General features: G+C 28.3%; 1 protein-coding gene across 1 annotated transcript in view; it reads right to left on the reverse strand.

Moving 5' to 3' along the window:
• Positions 1 to 321: 321 nt before the first annotated feature.
• LOC124818465 (5-hydroxytryptamine receptor 1D) overlaps positions 322 to 19490 on the reverse strand; it is a 31874-nt gene continuing 12705 nt past the window's right edge. Inside the window, exons 9-13 of the mRNA XM_065795165.1 lie at positions 19369 to 19485; positions 6422 to 6590; positions 6105 to 6380; positions 5439 to 5973; positions 322 to 1605 (exon numbers count right to left, since the gene is read on the reverse strand). Coding sequence (XP_065651237.1) covers positions 433 to 1605; positions 5439 to 5973; positions 6105 to 6380; positions 6422 to 6590; positions 19369 to 19485 — 2270 coding nt within the window. The 3' untranslated portion in view covers positions 322 to 432. The remainder of the gene's footprint in view (positions 1606 to 5438; positions 5974 to 6104; positions 6381 to 6421; positions 6591 to 19368; positions 19486 to 19490) is intronic.

Here is a 19490-nt window from a genome sequence, read left to right on the forward strand (position 1 = left end):
TCTCTTTACATGGACAAAATCTTAAGCGCCAAATTTATAAAACTATATTAATAGCATGTTTTTTATGTCTTTCTTGAATGTATAACAAATTAATAAAATTTATTCAGAGATTAAATAATATAAATAAAATCATAACCGCTCCAATGATTAAAATCCCACCTCCAGTAATTGACACCCCACCTCCAGTGATAGACACGCAACTACATTTATAAGATTCAATCAATTTAAGAATAATGCTGAAAAGCTTACTTATTTAAAAAGTCTTATTAAGTTACAATGAAGTCTCGCATGAAGTTTTTTCTTTTAAAGAAAACAATGTTATTTAATGTTTTACTCTACAATTAAAAAATTAGGTGAATTACTTGTTAATAATAAGTATCATTTTAAAAGTAACTTCTAATTAAAAAAACAAATATAGCAAATAACTAATAACTAAGAAGAAATTAAGTTTTTCCACATTTCTAACACGCATTTTCGAAAACTACGATTCATAATAGAATAAATGAGCGGATTTAGTATGCAGTTTAAACAAGCGCACATTATTCCAAAGGTTGTCACTTGAAAACCGCCGATTTTTTTGTGATAAACATGGTACAATGCTCCAACAAAAAATGGTGTCCAACAAAAAAAGAAGCTTAATACTAAAATCATGAGCATTTTTGTAACTCGAACTTGCTTCAAATGCATTGCAATAGCGACCATTTGACGCTTTTCTTTCTTTTTTTCTACTTCAAGAAAATTATTTTGAATTAAAGGGGATTTACTGTCTACCGTAGTGGTTTCTTTAGTCTTATATTTAGAAAAGTAAGTTGTAACTTTTTTATCGTTTAGTCCTTCGTTTTGTGCTTGTTGCGGAACTGACGAAGCAGGTGCTTGCTCAAACATCGATATATTTTCCGATTGCTCAGAATATTCAATAGAGTTTATGTTACTTTTCAACTTGGTTTTTTCATGCTTGTGTAACATAACAAATATGCATAAATATAAAGTAGTTAAAAACACCATAGGTAATACATAAGCGATTATACCTAGAAAATAAGAGTATTCTTTTGATTTTTTACCATCAACAGTGCAAAAGTTAGAACCTGATTTAAATCTACTCCAACCGATCAAAGGTGGAAATGAAATTAAAGCGGAAAATACCCAAACGGTAATGATGATTATATTTGTTCTTTTCTTAGTGTAAATTATTCTAATATCATTTGCTTTAGCAACATTTAAAAATCTGTTGATGCTGATCATAACAAGAGTCCATATCGACGTTGTACAAAATAGTGAATTCAAGAAACCTACTAAATCACAAACAAAACTTCCTAGCAACCACTTTTTTGCAATAGTAGTAATTATAATAGTTGGAATTCCGCACGCAGCAAAAAGGAGATCTGTTATTGCCAGATTTAAGACAAAGTAGTTTGTTACAGTTTGCAGTTTTTTATATTTATGTATAGCAATAATGACAACCAAATTACCAATTATGCCAAACAAAATACATAAAAAAAGATAGACAGATTTAATAGCAACTATTTCTTTAGAAGTTTCTATTGTTTTATTATCAACAAAAGCCATTTTAAAAGCCTTTTTTTCAAGTGTTGTTATTATAATGGTTCATGTTTTCGTAAGGACGTCCAATGCAACTTGCGTTTAAAAAAATTACATAATGCTTTGAAATGTGTTTAAAAGTAAAATATATATGCACTATAATGTGTTTTAAAGTAAAACTTCAATTAAGATTTCTTTATCAAATAATCCGCTTATAAAACATCAATGTTTTTGATGTCTCTTGAAACATTGCTAGAACCAATTAAGTGTTAAATATCTATATACAGCAAATTAATACAAAAGTATAATTGTTTTATAAATTAAGGCAAAAATTGTTATTAAATTAATAAAAATGTTTATTTTTTACATAAAGTTAAAAAAAATGAACTTATAACATAAATTAAAAAAGGAAAGTTTCATAATTTAAAAAAAATGGTAAAATGTTTTAATACTTACTTAAGACTCTTTTTTTTTGTTTTTTTTTTGTTTGCGAAAACTATTTAAACGGTATGCAAAATAATTAGATAAACCAATACATAGCAAATTTGACACCAGGTTTTCGGCAGAATAATAGCTTTTTGTGAAAATGTAGACGTTATTATAATTACTTGTCACAAATACAAAAAAATGTTTGCATAAGTATCATTATACAAAAAAATTTAACCTTATTTTAAAGTTTACTTTAAACCTTAACGCATGCAAGGTTTAATGCAATTTTTTATAAAACAAATTGACTTTCAACAAGCCTTTAGCAATACTATTTAAGAGACCGAAGATGTAATGAAAGACAGAAAATGTATAAAAAACTGTAAACTATGTGATTCAGAAAAGCCTGAAGAGAATTTCAAAGCTTTGATATTTTAAGAAAAAACTTAAATAAACAAAAGTTTTTTGAGTATGAAGGGATTATTAAATATTTTGAGAATGTAGGAATAGTTACAGTAAGAGCAACTTTCCTTAATAAAAAATCGTATGAGAATATGTTTTGTTGTAACAAGAGATAATAGCTTGCTCTAGAAACAACCATAAATTTTTCTGGGAACAACTTTGTTGTTTCAAAATATAATGTAAAAACTAAATTCTTTATTTCTAATAGCGGAATTTTTTAGTAGAAAATATTCTTTTTGCTTTTAAATTTCTTTCAACTTTTAAATCTATACGCAATCCGATATTTTATATTTTAATGTAGTTTGTTTTTTACAGTAATAATTTATAAAAGTTTGTTTAAAATTATAAAATATTATAACATAAATTTTTGATGCTGTTATAATTTTTTTATATACACATTATTACCACAGCAAATTAGATTTAATTTTTTATATCTAATTATATACAAGTTTATGTTGCCTTTTACAGTAGATAGAGTATGTTTACAGTAGTAGAGTTTCGTTTACATTGTTTTTATTTATTTGCGTGTTTAACTCTGCGTAAATGGACCATAACTTCGTCATAAATGTCAAAAATGACTAGTTGTGCAAATATTTATTTATACCAAATTTTTAAATTATAGCTACAAACACAGAAAATTGTCATTTAAATATTTTAGGTTTCGTTTTAAAAGTTTCGGGAAAGACTCATAAAATTGAATTTCATCAAGTAAATGCAGTTTTCTTTGAATAAATTAAAATTTTGTAAATTTGTTGTTTGTTTTTTTACTTTATTTTTAAAATTAAAAAAAAAAACACGTTTTTTTCTTTTAAGTTTTGAGTTATAAATTTAAATTTTAAATTTTGAGACGAATTGTTGCAGACACGGCGCCCTTTAAGTAACAGGCCATGAAGCGTAAAATTTAGAAATAAATGAGGGTGCAGATATTTTAAAAATCAATATGATGAATATTGTTTGTTTTAAAATAAAATAGGTTTTATTTTTAACTCTCCCATTATAAAATGTTTCAGACAATATAAAAATTTATATAAATTTATATAAACAATTTATAAATATTTTAAAATTTTTTAATAATAAACTTCACTTTGTTGTTTCAATTTTTAAACTTGCCTAAACAATGAAATAAAAATAACTTTCAAATTAGTTAAAAAGTAAAAGTTAAATGAAATACTGTCAGGGTGCACTTTTAAACTACACTTTTGAATAAAAATATATCTTAGTGCTTTAAAGAGTTATAGAATACTTTTTAAATCATAAAACATGGTGTAAAAAGTTTGCAGTGTTTTTTGATAAAAAAAAAAAATTTGACAGTATATTACCACGATGTCGTTCCATGTCAAAAGAGTTTTTAGAGTTTTAAGTGCTCTTAGAGTAATATGAGTAACATACATAAAAGCGTTGCACCGGGTTATCAAACAAACTTTAATAGAGTGCAAATGAAAAGACAAACCATTGAACAGTATTAAAAAGAGGAATTTTAACCCACCACTATTAAATTAATTTAGATATTGAACAAAATTTTCAAAATAAAACATTGTTCTAGTAAAAATTTCATTTTCGTTAAGAATATCATAATTTTGAGACAATATTTCTAACAATATAAACAAAAGACTTCTTGCATTTAAAGATAAAGCAATCGAGTTACGGTTTTCAAAATCGTATATTTTTTGTTCGACTTTGAAAGGCGGTAGTTAGGCAAAGTTTCTTAAATTAAACGAAGTTGAAATCCGTTAACCTTTGAAAAAAAGTTAATTAAACGGTTATAAAAGCCATAAAAAGTTGTAGCTTTAACTTTTAATCGACTTTGAAAACCTTTAAAAGTTGTTAAAACTTAATTAAAACGATGTTGAAAGCCGTAAAAAGTGGTAATTTTAATCGACTCACGTAGGAGTATTTGACGATTTTAGCTGGCCAAAATTATTTCTCTCTTTTTAACAGCTGAAAACTTTACCATATGACTAGAAATTGTAAATTAAATGTTTTTTGTACAAATCCAAGCCAGTGGCGTTCAATATAGGGGAAAGATGGGTACTTTAGGCATTACATTTTATTCTATTCAACAGGATTTGAGGAAATAAAAGATATATTATTTTTCAAACTTTATTATGGTAAATAACATACTATATTTTGATATTTAATTAGATTCCACTCCGTCATTGCCAGAATATTCTTCATTTTCCTTGTTTTCAGTGTCGGAAACTTGGAAGGAAGAAGCAATTCCACAGCTTCTTTTGAAAAAGGCTTTGTAAGTTTGTGTTTCTTTTTCCCAATGCTGGACAACAGAGGGTCGGATGTTAACAACAACCTATTGATGATATCTTGGTTACAATCTTTTCTAGAAAATTTTCTAGCATAGCTAAGTCTGTACTCCCGGAAATGTTTGTTTCTGGCTTCGGCAGCCTCTTCCGACAATTGTCCAATTGGCAAAAGCGCATTCTCTACTATATCAGGACCATGTACTAAAACTTTATGCAGAATTGGAGTCATTGGACACCAGGGGTATAGTTCAACATAAAGCTTTGCAGTATCCAATGTATACTGTCTGAACTTTTCTACATTAATCTTGTGGCCACTGGAAATTACTTCTAGGATAATTTTCATTCTGGAAATTAAACGGAAGTCTACTCCAGTGATATCTGCAGATGTTTCCGGGTCGTTGAAGAATCTCCTGCTTGTGTTGCCGTTATTGGTATTACCAAATCCAACCTTAGGTATGTCGACAAGAATGCCCATTTTGCTCTTGAATTCATCTTGGATTTTCTTTTTCCTATCTGAGATGAGTTTCTTCTCATATCATTCAGCCTTTTCTGCCATTTTTATACAGGCAATTTATATGATAGGTAAAGTAGACTATCAAAACACCGTATTCTAGCATGCAGAATGGATAGTCCAAATTTGTAGCTGCTTTGATTGTCAACACATATTCTGTCCAAATCATTAAATTGTCTTGATGTTGCTCCACAAATATAACATCACATGGTCGATTTAGTGGTGGTTGCTGCGTTACAGACTTTTACGTCAATCATAGTTAACATCATCACATGTTCTACTGCTATGTCTTGAAGTTGAGTTGGTTTCAAGCCTGCAATTTTGTTTTCCATGTAAGCAATTTCTTCAGCTATTACATCAGCAGTTTCTTTTATGAACCTAATTCGAATTGGCCTGAAAAACCTTGGAGACGATGGTGTAGGGTTTTGCCAGATAACCTTTTTATTTACTCCACAAGTTAGCTGTAACGGAACCATTGAGCATTGAAATATACTGGCATCAGAATTAGAGTCATCCTCAAACTTTTGATTAAACTGTGTCTGCTGGGAGCCATCACAACCCCATTTCGTAGATAATTTCATATGTTTACGCCCACTTTCCGTTAGAGTCTTGATAACTTCTTCTAAATAAAACACCAATCTTTCGGCAGTATGGTTTAACAGACTTTGTAAGTCTACTTCAGCTAAACTTTCTGTGACTGTGAACGAATCAGGATCAGGATAGTATGCTTTTTTTTCTTCGACCAAAATACTGTAGCAGGGCCATTGCTTCTTGTCACTTGTACGTACGATTTCATGATGAGATTTTGTTAGGCCTGCGTCAGTAAATATTAAAAGACCCTCTAACGGTGTCAATAATTTTTTTTGTAGGTTCAAGACTGCTGCGATATTTTAAATGCTTTTTTATACTTTCCCGCTCGTTTGGGAGATGTTTTAAGATCTTTGAGGACGGTTGCAGCACTTCTTTTGCCACTTGTTGTCAAACAAGTTTCAGCTGCAAAAATAATAGCTTCTGGTTCCACATCTTTCCTGAGCTGTTCTGTTTTTCTCCTCTTTGAACGTTCACTAGAATTGACAAAACTTTTTCTTGGTCGTCCTGCTGATGATGGAGTGGATGGGGTACCCGGTATTTGGAAACTCCCTTGCAGCCAAGGGCTATGCTTCTTAATAAATATTTCATGAGTTCTGGATGAAGACGACCACATTTTTCTAAAAATAGCTTTAACCTCGACATTTGACGCTTGTATACTGTTTTTAGTTCTTCGGTATAATTGATTTCTTGATAACAAATTTGATCCGCTAAGTCCATTTTTTCATTGAAATTTGGAGCCTCCTGCTGCTGAATACTGTTGTAGAAATCCAAACGAGAGATTGTTTGCATTCCTGATGACCCATCTAGAAAAAAAAATTAAGTTGAAAAATTCATCTTGGACCTTTATGTGCTTCGAACATGATTAAAATTTAGATGGCATCAACAGGCAGTTAAAATTAAGATTTTTAAAAAGCTAGTGGTATAAACTCATAGAAAAACGAAAAAAACTAAGAGGGTTTCAATGCGCACTACAACTTTTTCACTTTTAAAGTCAAAATTTACTTTAATTTGTTAAAAAATGCTAAGTTTCATGGTATATAACTTTTGTGGTAATTAATATTTCAAAACGGTAGTAAGAGTAAATAATGTACATACCTGTCATAGATTCATCCATGATATAACACTGTAAAACTTCTGTTGTAAACACTTGTACACAGCTTCAATAAACACCACTAAAATCGCTCGTAAATAAAATGAACAACGCAGATATAGATCGGATTTTAACTAGACTGTGTAGTTCCAATTACTACTTTTATAACCAAACCATTAACTGCTCATTAAGCGACCATTATCGAGAGATAATAAGGGTAGGTAATTAAGTGGGTACGGCCACTTTTAATAATTCCAATTTTGGCCAGCTAAAATCGTCAAATACTCCTACGTGCGACTTTAAAAACCTTTAAAAGTTGTTAAAACTTAATTAAAACGATGTCGAAAGCCACAAAATTGTAAATCAAAATTTTACGGTAATGAAAAGCCACAAAGTTGTAAATCAAAATTTGACGGTAATAAAAATCGTATAAATTTGTTTACATTATATTTAACGAATTTAAAAACTTATAACTTTGTGTATGTTATTTAACACGACTTAAACATTGTAAAACATCAAACAAATATGGCAAAGACCCATCGCTCGCTGGTTTGGCAGTACTTTCTGAAGGAATACAGGGGAGATAAGGCATATGGTGTGTGCAATATCTGCAAGAAGGACCTAAAAATGAATTCTGGGTCAACATCGACCCTGAGTGATTACCTGCGATCCAACTAAAAGAATCAGTACATCGAAATGTGTCAGAATCAAAAGATACAGGAGTGAGGCAGAAGCTACTAAGGAGGACAAAGTTTATAAGGCAAAAGATGAATTGGAAACAGTTAACATTGGTAACTTAGTTAAATAATTGATGTTATGATGCAATGTATCGAAGTTATACGACTTTATGTCAAAACGGTATCTTAAGTTAATTCAATGTTAACAAACATATACAAATTTTTTTTTAGGTAACAGGAAAAGAAAAAGGCTTCTAAATGCCAGAAAGAATCTGTGCTATCCAACAGAGTACCATTAACTTCGTGGTGACATGGAGCTCTGGATTTACCTTGCAACTGACAACCAGCCTTTCTCCATATGTGACTCTATCACGTTTCAAAGACTGCTTGCCCACTTTCACTCAAGGTTTAAGGTTAAAATTGGTGCCTGCATAGCTTGCTTCAAGTTACCTCTCCTCTATAGGAATCTTTGTAGAACTCGAGAAACGATTCCCAAAAAGAAGATGTGACATCATGTTTTATGCTGTAGGTTGCCTGCTACACCGCTTCTTGAAAGGCCAACAACTGCACGCTTATGGTGTAAAGGATGAGATTTTTGACAAGTTGAAAACCAGTCATCGTACAACAGCAGACTGAATGTAAACCAGAAAGTTATAATCAATGTCTCAGATGAGACCACCCATGAGCTTCTTGAAGATGATGGTGAGACTGAATTCCGGAAGACAGCACGAAAGGTAATAGCTATTAAGTGTAATATTGAAATAAATTTCTTAAGCTATTAAGTGTATTATTAAAATAAATTTCTTTAAAACTAGTTAAATATACTTCTACTAATCTTAATGCAATCGAATAAACAAAGTCATAAAAATTTTAATTTGAGGATACGATGTCATACGGGGGAGAGAGGGGGCTTTATATTGGTGTCTTTGAACCTGAACATAGGTAGCGTTTCATCAATTGTGATTTGCTCCAAATCTAAGGGATAGAGTCTAGGAGAAGAGAAGGAAAAAGCATGATAGTACTAGTATAGTTACATACAAGTTTGAAAGCCTTTGGATAATTTAAATAATATTAAAACACGCCATTTTCGAATTTACACAACTATTTACGATTTTGAAAACCGCAGAAATATACTTTATTTGAACTAATACGATTTTGAAAACCTTCAAATTAAACTTCATACAACTTTTAACAATTTTGAAAACCGCGAAAATATATTTTATACGAAGTAATACGATTTCGAAACACGTTCACACACGACTTTTAGCGACGCCGAAGCTTCGACTTCGACTTCGAAACACATCGACCTTGATTATTTTATCTCTGCTTTCATTATACATGTCCCTGTTTTATACGCTTTCCCTGATTACTTGTTATACGTAATGCTATTTCTTTAAAATGCAATATAAACTTTCTTCCCTCATCATTTTAAGTTCTGATGACAGCTTGTTATCATCATTAAACCTACAATTTACATCCACCCTTTTTACATTTAAAGTTTTCAACCACGTGAGAATAAGTTTAATAAAATCAGCAGTCTTTTTATATTTAAGATGTTAGAGATTTCAGGATAATCAAATAGAGCATGTTTTGTCAGAAAACATTTTTAGCAAGGTAGTTCAGTTTGACTTAGTCAAACAGAAACCACACTGAAATCAGAAAGTTTCATTAGACATACATATTTAGCTTTAAAAAGTTTTATTAAATGATTACAACAAGCTGTTTTTCAACAACATTTTCATAAAATATAAGCTCTCCTTTGTTTTTCTGTGAGCCAATTGTTTCGGATGTTTTTGACCAAGTAGACAAGGTTTTCAAGAAAAGTGTCAAGTTTTTAAATAAACGCTTGATTAGTTTGATTTCCGTTGATTTTTTGGTCGTTCTCTTTATTTTACTTAAATTTTTTTTTCAGTTTTTAGGCCAGTGTAGTTCACAGACTTCAGTGCTACTTTTCACTTTTAAATTTGCGTTAGGAATACTTTTTATCGTGTTGTATCTTAATCTAAAAACTGATGTTTTTTATTCGTTTATTGTTTCTGTGGTAAGTGATTCGTAGAAAAGCTATAGACGCAGCATTTAAATAAAGAAGATTCGCAATCTAATCAGAAAAGCCTTTAACTTAATTTTTATTGACTTTTTAAACTGACTTAAAAGTTATTGGAATTAATTTTTTAAATTGATGTAAATTTTATAGACTTTGCTGCGTCTAAGGTTTTATCAATCAATGATATAACCGAAATGTCGATAAAAAATAATTAATAATAATATATTTATTTAAATAAAATGGTATAATAATTTTTTATAAAACAATAATAGTTAATACGCATTAGCATAAAGTATATTAATGTAACTGCACTGCGACACTAACTTATAGCTAAAGAAGTTATTTGAATTAAATGTTTATCAAAGATAAATATTTTATAACTTTAAATCGAATTACAGGAGTGCAAAAAAAGAATATATGCACACTCCACTTTCTCATACCTATTTAAGTCAGTTGATGTATGTAACTACACTGCCACTACGACCGTATATGTCAGTTTATTTAATAGAAACAATTAATTCAATATAATAATTCAATTAATTTTATTACTTAATTTTTCTGATTATTTTTCTGTAAAACTTTAAAAAATAAATAAATATATAAATAAATTAATATATAAATAATTAAAAAAGAATAATAGTTAAATCATAAAAAGCTATTTTAAAATAAAACACCAAAATATAAGATTTTGATCTTTCAAAAGAAGTTGAATCCTCATTCTTGATCGCCGCGTCTCACAAAATGCAAGTTTATGCATTCACAGCTCTACACAAATTTATGATATGGTAAAAAATTAAAGGATCTTTACATTTTTTGCCTACAATAATATATTTTTTGTGGGTTTATTATTTGTTTTGATTTTTAAAGCAATATTAAAAAACAATAATTAAAATTTATATGTATTAAAGAAGTACCAATTATACATGCGGACACGTTTATTCAGCACCTCAGAGTATATAATATATAAGCAATTTAAAAAAGAATATTATCCTTTTTCTAGAAAACTTCTCACCTCTTTTCAAAAGTGTGAAGTTTGGGAAGACAAAAAAAAAAATTTTAATTTTTGCTAGTATTAATTTGTTATACGAAGATCAAATCAAAGTTGCCCAAAGATCAAAATAAATAAAAATATTTTTGATTTGTTCTACGAAAAACAAAACAGACAAAATATTACTCTGTAATACTTCAAAGGCATATAACTAACCATTGACAACTTTTTTTAAGTGTGCGTACTACTAAGTCCAATTACATGGTAGAAGTATTTGCGCAGTGCTAAGTACAGTTTAACTGAGTACACAATGCTATATCTAATTGAGTATACTTAACTCTATTATACAGAGTACTCTATTAAATTGTGCAACCGTAAAAATATTTAAAAATATGTTTACCTACTTATGTTTTTAAAAATATGTTTACCTACTTATGCTTTTAAAAATATGTTTACCTACATTTGTTTTTAAAAATATGTTTACCTACTTATGTTTTTAAAATTATGTTTACCTACTTATGTTTTTAAAAATATGTTTACCTACTTATGTTTTTAAAAATATGTTTACCTACTTATGTTTTTAAAAATATGTTTACCTACTTATGTTTTTAAAAATATGTTTACCTACTTATGTTTTTAAAAATATGCTTACCTACTTATGTTTTTAAAAATATGTTTACCTAATTATGTTTTTAAAAATATGTTTACCTACTTATGTTTTAAAAAATATGTTTACCTACTTATGTTTTTAAAAATATGTTTACCTACTTATGTTTTTAAAAATATGTTTACCTACTTATGTTTTTAAAAATATGTTTACCTACTTATGTTTTTAAAAATATGTTTACCTACTTATGTTTTTAAAAATATGCTTACCTACTTATGTTTTTAAAAATATGTTTACCTAATTATGTTTTTAAAAATATGTTTACCTACTTATGTTTTAAAAAATATGTTTACCTACTTATGTTTTTAAAAATATGTTTACCTACTTATGTTTTTAAAAATATGTTTACCTACTTATATTTTTAAAAATATGCTTACCTACTTATGTTTTTAAAAATATGTTTACCTACTTATGTTTTTAAAAATATGTTTACCTACTTATGTTTTTTAAAATATGTTTACCAACTTATGTTTTTAAAAATATGTTTACCTACTTATGTTTTTAAAAATATGTTTACCTACTTATGTTTTTAAAAACAATGAAAAATAAAAGGATCTATTATGCATTTTTTTATTATACGAAAAATAATTGTTCTATCATACGGATAGACAAAATAGTTAAATTTAACGTGTTAAAAGTTTCATGGAGCTATATAGCTAAAAGTTTCAACTAATATTTTCAATTTTACTAATAAAAAATTACTAATAAAGATTTATGCGAAGATTTTTGTGTAGTTTATATTTAATTAACGGGTCTATAAAAAAAACCTTAGAATATTATATATAAATATAAATAAATAAGTAAATCTTCATTGAGGAAAAACAAAATAGTCAAATCGACACAAGTTTTAGCAATTTTACATAATATTTTCAAGGAAAATCCCTAATGAATATGTAATGTGAAGATTAGTGTGTAATTTAAATTTACTTAACAGCTCTAAAATAAAATATTTGGGGTCTATCAAAGAGATTGATATCAACAGCAACATTTTTTTTTTAATTTCCAGTTTTGCATATTTTTCAAATTAATTTCTCATAAAATCGATGACAGTAATTATTTCCTTTTTCAAAAAAACGAACTACCAGGAAACATTTTAGTTGATTACTTCAGTGAAAATGTAAAAAACTATGAAAATATAACTAAATGTTATGTCTGAAACCATCAATGCCCAACGCACCAAACACTTTTTAAAATCAAAATGTTCAGAGTGTCTGCATTTGCTAGGAAGCAAACATTAAAATATATCAACACGAGAACAAGCATTTTTACAAAAACTTTAATCTGAAGTCTTTAGAAATAAAGAAGTTATGCTTTTTTGTTCATTAAACATTAACCTCGGTCTGTGTATACAGCCAAAAAATACGGTTTATTTGTTCGCTTTTCTCTTGCCCTTTCAACCTGCAATTTTTTCTGCAATTTTATTTGTATATTTTTTGCATTGTTTTTTCTTAAAAACGGCAAAATTAAAATTAAAGTTATTCAAAAAAAGATCACAAAAAAACGAAAACATTTTTTAATATGAATTAATACCACTTTCCTTTAACGAGATTTTCATGTTTTGAAGAAGCTCAGTATTATATGATAAGAACTATCATGGATATTACAAATTTTAAAAAAAGTTTTGCCCACTGTACACTTTTATTGTTTAATCATTAGTTTTTTTAACTTTTTATAAAAGTTCAAAAAAAATTTTCTGTATCATAGACCTTTCTAAAGTTATAACCGGTATTTCGGTTGGCGCTAAAAGCGTTATAGCTTTTAAACGGTCGATAATAGTTGCCGAGACAACTAAGTGCCAATAAGTTGTCAGTGCCTCACATAACATTTCATAGGAGGTTGTTAGTGTACACTTCTCGCAGCTTAGGCTTATATAATGAAAGAAATATAGCGGGTTACAAGATAGATAATAATACGTATATTGTATAAAAATACGTCATTTATAGGTACTATAATTGGTTTTTCTTTTTTGCGTTGCAAGATCTTTCATAAAATGTATTAAAAAACGTTTTGAATGCTTTTTTATAAAAAATAAAATTTGTGCTTAACACCAAAGTAATTTGTTTTAAAAAACATATAAAGCTACTCAAAATTCGTATCTAAAACGTTATATAAGCGTATTTGTGCTATCTAGGTAAGTTCTGTTCTTCTCGTAACAGCTACTATAAAATGTCAAAATTTTCTTTATATGTTTTGCTATGTGTGTGCATATTTTATGGGCAAAAAGTAGGTATTACATAAGACTGTAAACGGTGCCATATCATGGATAGCATACACAAAATATTTTTGAATCCCGATTGATGATTGCGACATACCATGGGTCCCTAATATGATATAAGGAGCCTGCCAAACTACTCAAGCAGGGTGGTTACAAGTTAGAAGAAAGTCAATACCTTTTATCATTACCAGAGTATTGGAAAATCCAAAGAACCATCACAATGACTGCTACTTTTTTATAATTGATATTACGAAGTACAGAAAAGCTAAAGGCAGGCAGACATACTGTCATCTACTCCTGACATACTGTCATCTACTCCTGTTCTACATGATAACAGACTACCAATATAACCAAACCATGAAATTTAAAAACCATAACTACCACAAAATTAATTATACCTCTCATCATACTCTCCAAAAGTCATTTAATTAAAGTATTTTTGATGAATTTATTTTTTAATGAGGTTTTGAACGCTACTATTATTTATTTCTATGTTGAAATTTCTATATGATTTTTTTTTATTTCTTTACAAAGGAAGATGCAATGAATATTTTATCTGAAGAGTCAGCAAGTGGCAATTGTGAAAACATTGATGAAACTTTTGTACCAATAACAAATTTTCAACCTCACTATCCAAATCAGAGTAAGTTAGATGATTTAGCTAGAGATTTATGTCTTCCTACATTTGGAGATTAACTTTCTAAAAATGGAATGCTGATGGAATGGAATCTACAAAGCAAAAACTGCAGAAAAATGGTATATTAGAAACGGCATAAAGTATTTGAAATTTTTATAATTCGTGTAATGATCTTTGTTTTGATGACTGTTCATAAATAGCTCAAAACGGCAAACAACAATGGCAACTGCTCATAGATAGCCTAAAACGAATTTTTAAAGCAGTATTGCTCCACAATGGAAATAAGTATCCATTTTTACAAATTCAACACTCGGTACATAAAAAAAGAGGATTATAATAACGTTAACGAGTTTCTTGACAAAACTAAATATTCTGAATTCAAGTGAGATGTTTCTACTAATTTCAAGATGCTTTCTTGCTTCGCTTACAAGGGGAATATACAAAGTATTTATATATCTTTTGTTTGTAAGAACAGTAAAAAGTTTGTAAGGGCTGATAATGATCATTACAAGAAGTTTACAACAATTGGAACTACAGTCTCTGGAATCTCTTGGAATTACAGCCTCTGGTAGATTCCAATAAAGTCTTATTACACCACATTACATCTAAATAAAATGGGTAAAATAGTTTATAAAAACTATCAATTTTAGAGTAATAGCTTTACAAGAAATTATTCTCATGTTTCCCAAGCTAACTTCTTTGATTTAGGTGTTCATGTAAACTCGAACTTATTATTTTCAAAACACATAACTATTCAAGTCAACAAAGCAACAAAAGTATTGGGTCTGATAAAAAGTTCATTTTCATCTTATCCAAATCGATACTCATTTAAAAACTATTTTTAGCTCTAATCCTCTCCCATTAATAATATTTTGGATCAATCTGTTACCCAGAGCTTCTCAAGACAAACTTAAAATAGAAAACATATTAAGAAGATCTTCTAAACAAATTTGAGACTTAAACGATCTACCGTATGAACAAAGACCATTGAAGCTAAATATACGTGTAAAATACAGTCTAATTTGTGGCGATCGAATTAATGTCTTCAAATAGTGTAATACTAATAGTAAAAATTGATTTGAAATCGATAAACTATTTTTTTCCCATGGTCACATACTCAAACTAAAAAAGCATTTCTCCCGCTTAAGTATGCGTACAAACTTTTTTTCTATAAGAATAATTAATATATGAAACTCACTTTCTAATAACGTTGTAAATAAACCTTCACTAAAAATGTTTAAAAGGCTTCTTGATAACCATCACAAAAAGGAGTGGTTTCTCTATGACTGGTATGCATTTATGACTGATATGCATTTTATATTATATATTAGCTAGTATAAAAACTGATATAGTTAAACTTTTATATAACCAGGTTGACAGGTATAATACGCCTATACAATTTTTTTTGTAAACCTTAAATAATATCTAAATCTGGGTTGTTATGAAAAAAAGAGTATGTAAAACAGACTCTAACTACAATTATAAAAGCTAAATACGTTCAAAAATACTCATAATAAAATAAAGTTTAAAGAAAATTAAATTTCTGAAATATAACAAACACTTTGTAAATATTGGTCCTAACTAATTGTTTCTAAATTACAATGTAAAAATAATCCAATTAAAATTTACACTAAACACTTTTATGTCTTTTAGGATTAAAAGAACTTTAATAAGATGAAATAGAAATAGTAATAAAAACACTTCAAAAAAAATCTCTACCAACGAAGTTTTGCATTTTTTTTCAGAATTTATTGAACTATCTTTCAAATATTATTAACTTATCGAGTATTACAGAAACTGCACCTGATAAGTTAAAAATAGCAGCAAAACAATACCAGTCCTTTCTGTGTTATCCAAAACTCCTTGAACAAATAATCTTCAATTATTATATAAATACATATCACAAACAAAATCCTTAATGAAAACTAGTATGGTTTCTAAACACAACACTTAACAGACCATGCTATTCTAGAACTCACCAACAGGATTAGTGAATTGATTAATGAAATAAAATGATTTAGGTTTCTTTATTGACCTGGTTTTTTGAAAACTATTTTATACATGGTTAATGGTAAATGGTCACCAAATTATTCATAATAGTTGATGAAATAGAAACTCAATTTAATTACATGGAGGAGGGATTGTTATCTATATAAAAGAAAGTTTTGTAGTTCATTCACTAATATCATTACTCAAGACCATTACATAGAACGGACTTGGTGTATTTTAAGTTATATATCGGTCATCTAATACACTGGTAGAAAAAAATAACTATATCTATAATATAATAGAAGCAACTAAAAAATAAAATTGATCAAAATAGATTCTCCAGTTTGTTAAGTAATTCATCGGTCACCTAATACATGAGTAGAGAAAAATAACTATATCTGTAAAATAATTGAAGCAACTAAAAATAAAATTAATCAAAAATTGATTTCCATTTGTTAATTTTAGAAGATTTTAATTACCTAAGTATAGGGGGAAAAAATAATTTTTAAGTCGTGATAAAATACGATAAACAGTCATTCAAATTTGTTGAATATATAAATGACAATTTTTCACATCAAGCAGTTATATCACTAACATTTAATACAGGTTTAATTAAAAGTGGTTATGTTTGAGATTTGATTTTAAGCAAAACACCAAAACTCAGATAAAAAATCCATTAAAACGCAACTTTAGGTAACGCTGAAAGCGAACTTAGTTGGGACTAGTCTGTCAAAAGCACTTCAAACACGATGTTAAATTATGGAAAATCTGTTTTTAACTATAATCTGGGCAATCACACAGTGATAAACAACGTCATCAGTGAAAATGTTGGGAAGGTCAATTGTTCCTAATTATTTATAATGATATATGTCACAATTAAACATTTTAAAAAAATCATATATAATAATAAAAAAAGTACAAATCAAACCATGGGTTGACAAAAAAACAAAAAAGCAATTACAGATAAAACAAGTTTAAAGTATAAACTATTATCTAATCGTTCTAAATGTGATCAGTTGAAAATAAAAAATAATGTAAGATATTGTTCAAATAGAAATTGTGACACCAATATATAAAAACCTTTAGATATTGTTCAAAAATTTCTTAAAATAAGAAAAAATTCAGCTAAAATAGAAACTGTAACACCACTATATAAAAAAGGTGACAAAAATGATTCAGAAAATTATTGACCTAACTCATTACCTTTTTTTTTTTTTTTATTTATTTATTTGGCCGTACAAATATTTACATGTTCTGTATATTATAATATATATAAAGTTGGCAAGGATGAGAAGAATATAGGTTTGTCTTATCACCAAGTCCTTTGTTTTTTCTAGACATATACATAAATACGATTTAACTAAAATTAAAAACTAGAGAAAAAAGCAAAATGTTTTAATAGAGTCTTTCAAAGTTATTTTTAATAAAAGTTAAGGTACTAATTTAATCACAATAACATGAAGGTTAACTTACGGTCATGCAATGCTATATATATATTCAAATTATAAAGTAATTTATTAGTATAAAATTTTAAAAATTCATTCAAGAAAACAAAATCCAACAAAAAAAAAACACGTAAAAAGGAAACATAAAATTTAAATTACAATCATAAGATATTTTATATATATATATATACAAGCTACAAATTATATTACAAGCTACAAATTAGTACCAGCTTTGAAGAAAATGCGTTATGAAAAAAGATTACGTATAATCAGTAACGGACTGGATCTATAAAATCTATTGGAAAAACTTTTAAAGAGGGGTCCTGTGTTACAAATGAGGGTTACTGCTGTACATTTTTCATGTCTATGCAACAGTTATGGAAAAATCTGGTAGTTATTGTATTTTAAACGTCAAGAAAACTTGTAAAGCAATCTGTAACCGCAAGATGTGTCACATCAATAGCATTTTAGAGAAAACTAATGAGTCTTTTATAAGAAATAGGATAAATTCTTTCTCATTGATATCAGCAAGTAAATTCTTTTCAACACTTATCAGGATGAATATTTTAAAATGATCATCAGATAATGTTGATGGCAGTTTTTTTATTATGGTATTTTTATTATTTTCAATGTGCTAAAAGTATTTTCACTTATTTAAGAAAGTCAGTGAGTAAATCTAAGCAAGGAACTAATCAAAATATTTTAAAACCTGAAATTAATATCTGTGAAGAATTCTGAAACTGCATAGTAGACAACTTTTATAGGCTGTTATCTTTTTGCGTTCTATTTCTGTATCAACCAAGAAGGCCAGTGAATTCAACAAATTATTTGAAGCTTAAACAGATAATAATTTTTTCCAAAATTACCGAAAATTTGTCAGGATCAAAGCAGACATTGTCTCTGATAAGCCGGTCATTTGATAAAAACCGGTACTAGAAATTATTTTATCAGTAATACTTTTAACAACTTCAATTCCAAAAAGTCTTTGTGGATTTGAAGGTCTTGTATCTTGATATGATTCTCCATGCAATTTCTTTCCATGCAGTACTAGTTTCACACAATTGCGTGCTATATGTTACCTCAAGATTGCTTTGAAACATTATCTAATTTACTTTGTTTATAAATAGTTTTGTATTAATGTAAATATCGTCAAATTTAATGGCTTGCAGTAGTCCTTTGGCTGTCTGCATCATTTTTCAAGCACTCAAATAATTAATGTTTTTAGTCTGCAAGTACTCTGAAGCAGATTGCAGAATACTGAACACATAAAGCAGCACAAAGTTGAGAAGAGACTCGAATTTACACCATTTGTTAAGGAGCACATAAGCACCAAATTTTGCTTGGGAATCAAAGTGTTGGGAGTTTTTGGCTTGGTTTAACACTGATACGAAAACATTATAAGATTCAGGTTGAGGACTTTTGTTTGTTCCAGAAATTCATTTCTTGAGCTGCCCGTTTTAATCACCACCAAATTATTGCGTTTTCAAGAATTAGAAAATAAGTTTAAAGTTCTTTATAAAAGTTCGATTAGGTTCTTGACTTCAATAATATTTTTAACAATGTTATTTGCACCCAGATTTAAGACACGTGCATAGCACCAGATGTCCACTAGATTAGGAGCAGCATCTTTTATGATTTTTTGAGCGCTCTTATATTGACTATAGCCAACATAAATCTAAAAAAACGTAACATGCGTATACGCATGACACATGCTAGGCGTATATGACGCCAACACGCGTATACGCATGTTGGCGTCAAATGATTCTTTTACAGTATTTTCTATTTTCAAACCATTGCTTTCGAGAACAGGTTTCAATAGTTGGATGAACCTTTTTCATTATAAAGCGCTAATACTCCCATACTGGGAGTATTTGATGTCTCATTTTTTTCTTGTTTTTCATGTTTTTTATGTTTTCTTTGGTGCACATCTGAAAATATTGCCAAGCCTGTT

Source organism: Hydra vulgaris, chromosome 04 (genome assembly GCF_038396675.1).
Source record: "Hydra vulgaris chromosome 04, alternate assembly HydraT2T_AEP".
In the NCBI taxonomy this organism is placed as follows: Eukaryota; Metazoa; Cnidaria; class Hydrozoa; order Anthoathecata; family Hydridae; genus Hydra; species Hydra vulgaris.